The 7,416-nt window shown below is 41.9% G+C and overlaps 1 protein-coding gene across 1 annotated transcript; it reads left to right on the plus strand.

Moving 5' to 3' along the window:
• Positions 1-3,298: 3,298 nt before the first annotated feature.
• On the plus strand, positions 3,299-6,717 carry LOC149818044 (putative serine/threonine-protein kinase PIX13). The gene is made up of 6 exons (XM_089984156.1): positions 3,299-3,475; positions 3,574-3,914; positions 4,749-4,884; positions 5,115-5,257; positions 5,389-5,512; positions 5,931-6,717. Exons 1-6 carry the CDS (start codon positions 3,412-3,414, stop codon positions 6,428-6,430), a joined length of 1,308 nt encoding a protein of 435 aa, XP_089840282.1. The 5' UTR covers positions 3,299-3,411; the 3' UTR covers positions 6,431-6,717.
• Positions 6,718-7,416: the final 699 nt, after the last annotated feature.

The following is a 7,416-nucleotide window of genomic DNA, read 5'->3' on the forward strand; positions in this document are numbered from 1 at the left end:
CAAAGATAGTTAGTGTATACAGATCTGCAAGTCACATCAATATTTTCATGCTCAAAGTTACACGACGTGTGTTGAAGCATTTCATATCTTATTCAAGCTCATTCTGTCTAAGACCGTTTATAAATAATTTATTTTGTTTCATAAAGCGAAACATTGTTAAACATGAATACAAGGTTTTATTCAATATGACATGCATAGATTCAGCTCTTTGTGTGCTTATCATACATATATAAAAGTATTATCTTTCATATGCCAATGCCTACTTCTTTTTGTCTGCGTATAGATTTTGTAACCATACATAGTTTTCAAACTCGTATATCTGAATCATTTCTTTCTAATCAGACATAAGGGTGACCCTATCTACGCTCTCAAGTACACACCTTGTAAACTTTTTATCAAACTCTGTCTTCTGATTAAATATATATCGTATGTTCTTTGCTGTATTTTGAAAGATATGCCACAAACTTAGCCGATGATGTGCATCTAGACATACATGAGACACTGCAGCCGCAATTGCATGATCATCTGTAAGTACAACTTCAGGTTGTTTCCTATTCATTGCTCGTGTAAATACTCTGAACAACCACTCAAAGGTTTCCTTGGTCTGATCATAAAAAAAACGCCGCCTAATATGCAACTCTGTGAGTGATGGTTCACTCCGACAAACTAGGCAAATGACCATTGTTTAGTATTAATCTTCACTGTTTTATAAAAAACAAAAACAACATTGAAGCATTCATAATCTACTTTTGACTTTGAATCTGCCAAAAACATATTCACAGCATATCCATCTTCATCCAGTTGTATTGCACTAAAGAAACCAGGGTCAATGCTTGATTTCTTCTGTAAGTAATCAACCAATGAACATATTTCTCCATTCTTCATGTTATCTATTCTCTTACTTCTTAAGTAGTTTCTTAGATCCATAGGTGTGAATGACATATTCTCGTGACCACCATCTATATGCATGCACAAATTGTATGTCTTTCTTGGTGCAATGCCAGCGCTATCAGCTATTTCAACAATTACAGCATGCGCTTCAGTTACTTTACGATGTGACTTTAACATAGGAGTTATAAATGAAGTTGTTAAATCATGATTATGATCACTGATTAAAGTACGAACTACATATTTCTCATTCGGAAGTCTTCTTAACACCATTCTCTCTGGACATCCACATCTTAAATCTGGCTTGCTCCTTATTGGATTTCCACTTAACTTCTTTCAACCTTCCTTAGAACAAACATATGTCTTTCGCACCACGACACCCTGTGCATTTTTTGACCAAGAGTACCTTTTAACACTGAAGCCAAGTTTGAAGGCATAATCATTGTAAAATTTGTATATAGCTTCCTTATTATTATACTGCATTCCTTCTACGAGAACAGAGTCAAGTGTATTGTCATGATCATCTACTTCATTATTGATTTGCATTTATTCTGTTATAACATTCAAGTCAAGAGTGAATCCAATGTCAGCACCTTTCTTATCATGTGCATCATTAGTGTATACGTTCACTTCTTCAGGTGCGTCATTAGTACATATGTTCACTTCTCCATAACTTTCCAATGATTGAGATGCATCATCTTTACTGCAACAAGATGATAAGCTCTTCATTGTCATAAGCAAGATATTAATTTGTGTTAGCTAGCACGTACATTTACTGCGTTTTATTCAAGATGCATATAAGAGCAAATATCGATTAGTTAAGCAAGCCAAAGAAATGATTGAATGAATCACAATATAAAAACAATGATTTGTTATTTGCTTATACTATGCATCGAGTTGTTATTTACCATGCCAATAAAAGAAACAATTTATCGTATATGTGTATTGACGATAGCGATTCACGTGACAACGATTTAATTATATCTACGACGCTCTGAAGCGATTTCAATAAAAATTGCTAAATGAGCAACGATTTGAATATGCAAATCGCCACCGCAAGCGCACAACAATATAAATTCTGCACCCACACGTTTTAAAATCATACTATAAATATCTTATAAATCGCTATAGAAAATACATAATATCTTACAAATCGATATACATATAACATAATATATTACAAATCGATGCAATAATTTGGCATAATATCTTACAAATCGATATTAACAAACAAAACAATATATCAAAAAACAGTAGTATGTTACTACAACCGCGATTTGTGATAGATTACATATACTGAGTGAATGAACGATACCGGATGGGGTAGAGGCCCTTCCTCGCATCTGTAACCAAGCATTCTTGTCAATAGGTCCCAGCGTCCTACAAATATCTTTAATTTTTCAACCGTCGAAAAGCCAACATCCACCTGCAATAACAAAATAATGTCTTAATGACACTCACGATGACATACATTCTTCAACAATAGCATGATGACATGGAACGACACTCACGATGACATACGTTCTTTAATAATAGCACGATGACATGGAATGATACGACGCCTTAATGACACTTGTTGGAATGTTTGTGCGTCATTTTTTTTTATACTGCCTAACGAAAATGAAGAAGAGAAAACTGTAAAAATAAATGGCCAACAAATCCTCTTATGACGCCCACCAATGATCGAACCAATCGATCAATTTATAGTTATCTCCATGAGGTAGGAACGAACTTAAAAATGTTTTGTAACACAAAACACGAACGAGAAGGCGGCAATGTATTGTAACATAAGCTAAAAACTAAGAAAATAACATAGACTTATCAGAATGTGCAAAGCTATTTACGAAAGAACATTTCCGTCAAACACATGTTTATCTTAAGAGAGGACATTTTCTTCAAACACATATCTAGCTTTTTTTTATATATTATTTTATTATAAAATCATCATGAGTATATATGAATTATTGCGAGTCCCAAGATATCCCTCAACACACGAACACACAATACCCTCCCAAAAGAGGGCGGTAGATCATCATCTTAAAAATAATAAAAAAATATTATGCATCTGTGTCAATCATAACATGACGTGTTAAAATTATTAGGCCCAGCACAGCTAAGTCTATGCACCTGAAGAGTACAAACAAAAAAAAAGGCAAAACTATTTTCTCAGAATTTTCCTTTCCACTACTTGACGTTTTGAGAGAGAGGGAGAGAGAGTATAATTTAATCAAAGCTTGCCATCGTTTCTTTCCCTTCCAAAAAGAGAAGTGGTAGAAAAGAAGAAGGAGAGAGAGAGAGTATAATTTAATCAAAGCTTGCCATCGTTTCTTTCCCTTCGAAAAAGAGAAGTGGTAGAAAAGGAGAGAGAGAGAGAGTATAATTTAATCAAAGTTTGCCATCGTTTCTCCCCCCCTTCGAAAAAAGAGAAGTGGTAGAAAAGAAGAAGGAAGAGGAGGACGACGAAGAGGGGGAGGAATTCAAGAAAAGGGGAATTGTTGCAGGAATTAGGAGGCGGAAGAGTTCATGGGGAGTTGCTTGGGAACGCAGCGGAGCCCCACCTCAGCCATAACACCGAGCTCAGCCTCAGGTAAGCCAAATTCCTTCTTCCTCCTCCTCACCTTCCTTGCGACCCAACCTCCTTCTCTTCGCTCTTTCCCTCAATGATCTCTCTCCATTCGAGTGCAGGGACGTCGACGTCGAAGACGACCAGCAGCGGCACGCGTTTCTCCTCCTCGACGGGCGACTCGCGGTTTTCCGGGAGCGATGGGCGGATTGACGGGGACGAAACCCCGACGGAGGGCCAGATCCTGCCGGTGCCCAACCTGAAGGAGTTCACCTTCTCCGACCTCAAGACGGCGACTCGTGGATTCCGTCCGGACACCCTCCTCGGCGAGGGCGGGTTCGGGCGCGTCTTCAAGGGCTGGCTCGACGAGAGGACGCTCGCTCCGTCCAAGGTCGGCAACGGGATGGTGGTCGCCGTCAAGAAGCTCAACCAGGAGAGCATGCAGGGATGGGAAGAATGGCAGGTTTTTTTATTTTTCCCTTTCTCTTCTCCACCTTTTCTTTAAATCGCATCCATGTCCCTGGTCTGGTTTCTCTCCCCCTTCTTTTTTTCCCCAAAACTATTCAACAATGTCGATCGTATCCCCAAAGCGTTTGGTAGGCTTCAAATCGAAGGGGTAATATGCGTCATTTGGTATTTTGATAAGGGTATAGATAGCATTGATCCACGTTTCTTCTCTTCTCTTCTCTTCTCCCTGCGGACTGCCGTGACGGTCGGCTTCTCAATGTGATTTGTTTTCCTTAATAACGATAATGCCCCTGTATATTTGGGCCTTGCCGTATACCACTAAAACTCAACGGCCGTGTTGTTGAAGTTGGAGCTCGGGGTCTGGGTTTGGTCCACCATCTCAAGGTGGCGTAGCATATATTACATTATTACCCTTAATGAAGTATGGAAACCAAACGCATGCCCTCTCAGCAATTGGTTCAAAACACGGAGGAATGGATGAGGGATACGATGGTCAATCTGCGAATCGAAGTAGAGAGGAAAAGGACGAGACATGTGCTTCAGAAGGACACGTCTGTCTACCAAAATGGGACAAGCTCAACCCTCGGGTTATATCGGTAATTTAGTAAACTTTGAAAATTAATTGATCTGAAAATGACTATTCTGTCCCGCTTCACGATTTTCACAGCTTCCGGCTTTCGGCGAAACTTAACGCTGTGGGGTTCACATTGGAATTTTTAACGATAAGGGACATACTTGTGATTTTCAAATTTGTAGAGGGTATTATAATCATTTCAATTTTCCGACTCAATTTGACAATTTTGTTCCGTTTTTTGTTTGTTTGGTGCAGTCTGAAATCAATTTCTTAGGGAGGCTGTCGCACCCAAACCTGGTGAAGCTGCTGGGCTACTGCTGGGACCAAAACGAGCTGCTTTTGGTCTATGAGTACATGCAAAAAGGAAGCTTGGAAAATCATCTCTTCAGAAGTAAGTCCTATCACGAGCTGGGTTTGTAAGTTACGGGTCAAACTGAGACAGGGTTTCGACCGTTGACTTGACTAAGTCCTAACGTGTGGGGACATGCACCAGCTCAATGGTGATGCATGATTGAGAGGAATGTGTCAAATTAACTGGAAGGGCCCTACACTCGATTGGTTCTTGTTGACTCAGACCGAGTCCGAGTCGTGAGTTTAGCTTGGCTTCAATATGTTTTGCAGGGAACTCTGCGGTGGAGCCGCTGCCGTGGCGGATTAGGCTGAAGATAGTGATCGGAGCTGCGAGGGGTCTGGCGTTTCTGCACTGTTCGGAGAAGCAGATTATCTATAGAGACTTCAAAGCATCTAATATTCTGCTTGACTTGGTATTGACTACCGACTCGGGTTTTGTTCTAAAATATCGAGTCTAAATAAATACCCTTTTTTATTTACCTAGCGAATGGTATTGTTTTCTTTTCTTTTTTCTAATTTTGTACTCTCTCTTTTTTTTTTCCAGAACTATAATGCAAAAATCTCGGATTTCGGGTTGGCAAAAAATGGGCCCACCGGAGGAGACTCTCACGTGACGACACGTATCATCGGTACCCACGGTTACGCTGCTCCTGAATACGTAGCCACAGGTAATTAAAATTTTCAAAATTCTCCAGTTACGAACAAAGTGACTCGGACATGCGTATCGGGTGACGTGGCCCACCCGATTCCTTAAGTGGACTCTTGCCCATTGTTTTAATGCGGCATTCCATGGAATGGGCCCCATAAGGGCATAAACAAAAGGATGTGTGACCAACCTAAATGTTGCCTACACGCGATCCGGTTCGACTAGCAAGGCCAAGATTGTGCACTTGGGTTCCACTCATCCCCTATTCATCTTCGTGCTCTTAGATCTTACGATGCAAGTTATTCATCTTCACATAATGAAATCCATCCGGGATGAGCAGAACCGATCTGCAAGATTGTGTGGTTTAAGGCAAGCAGGCCTGTTTCAAGCCATGGTAGCATTAGAAGTCTGACGTTTGGATGATCTCTTTTGGTTCACAGGGCACCTCTATGTCAAGAGCGACGTTTATGGCTTTGGGGTGGTGCTGCTGGAGATGTTGACCGGGCTGAGAGCTCTCGACACGCGCCGGCCGAGCGGGGAGCACAACCTGGTGGAGTGGATCAAGCCGTTTATCGGCGACCGTAGGAAGTTTCTATCCATAATGGACCAGCGCCTTGAAGGCAAGTACCCGGATAAAGGCGCCATTGAAGCAGCCAAGCTGGCTACGAGATGCCTGGAAGCCGAGCCGAGGAACCGGCCGCACATGACAGAAGTGGTGGAGGCGCTCGAGCGCATTGAAGCCATAAAGGAGAAGCCGAGGGACTTGAGGCCCAAGGCCTCGAGCGATAGACCACGCTCGCCCTTACCCGCAAACGGGCTCTATCACCACCACCACCCGCACTACCATCAAAGCCCAGCAACCAGACGCTCCCCTCTGCATCCTAAGATGGACGGTTTTGGAAACGGACGGTCACCAGTAGCCCGATCGCCTGCGCGGTGACCAGCGGATCACTTAAGCTTGACGGCGGATCAGGTGCAATCACATTGCACACTTTTCTGTGCCCATGCACCTGATCCGCCCTCCATCTTCTGTTGGGCTCCACAGCTGACAAGCTGCACCCTAGAGATGGAGGGCAGTCAGGTGAAGCGGCAGACTCAAAGTGTGCAATGTGATTGTACCTGATCCTGCATGCCTCCTTGATTGCTTCCTCCTGCCTTGATTTGTTTTTTCCTATTTATTTATGTGTGAAAGTTTTGTTTCCCATAATTCTGTTCTCATGATTTGGAGTTGTTAGTCTTGACGCCTAATATTGGACTTGGAGCTAGAACTTGGCTATATTTCTTGACCCACTATCAGTCAAACCACCTGAAAACTGGGTCCAATGTGAGTTGGGGGTGGCCTCGTCAAAGAAAAATGACCAACTTCCTGTGGCCTATGAGCCCACCTCTCTTCGAACTCAACCACGTCAATTAATGGCTCAGCTATGCCCACGGTTTAGTAGTCTTGGAACATGGTTTCAAGAACTCTGTTGCTTCTTTAGGAAATTAAAATTTAGTGAGCATATTCAGCGAAGCAGGTTATATGTTTCCCCCCGAATAAGGCAGTTAGCTACATCTCATGTTCGGGGTCTTAAAGAGCACCACATATGTAAGCATGTGCGTCTCGTATCTTCATGTTTGTCAGCATTAATTAGCGTTGGAGTTTGATGCGATTGCAAAGACTTAAGTACCCTCTCTTTCATTGGTGCAAAAAAAAATGATGATTCTTGAAAAAGAGTGGTTGTAAATACTTAAGTGTATCGAAGATGATTATTTAAGACCCAGTCTTTGCACTGCAGGATTATCTGAGAAAGAAATCTCTCCTGGAGGAGGCTATGAACATCAACCCTCTCACTCTCTCTCCCTTCTATTTCTGTTTCTATGCACATCCAACAGAAGATCTTACATTGCTCCATCAAGCACCGATTGACCTGTACATTGACTGTT

Source organism: Nuphar pumila, chromosome 13 (genome assembly GCF_984573655.1).
Source record: "Nuphar pumila chromosome 13, dmNupPumi1.hap1.1, whole genome shotgun sequence".
NCBI classification, from domain to species: Eukaryota; Viridiplantae; Streptophyta; class Magnoliopsida; order Nymphaeales; family Nymphaeaceae; genus Nuphar; species Nuphar pumila.

Excerpts from the sequence above, each read along its gene's own strand:
- LOC149818044 (XM_089984156.1), top strand. The coding sequence starts at position 3,412 with ATGGGGAGTTGCTTGGGAACGCAGCGGAGCCCCACCTCAGCCATAACA. Across the intron at positions 3,915-4,748 it reads AGGGATGGGAAGAATGGCAG|TCTGAAATCAATTTCTTAGG; the intron begins GTTTTTTTATTT and ends TGTTTGGTGCAG. Across the intron at positions 5,513-5,930 it reads TCCTGAATACGTAGCCACAG|GGCACCTCTATGTCAAGAGC; the intron begins GTAATTAAAATT and ends TTTGGTTCACAG.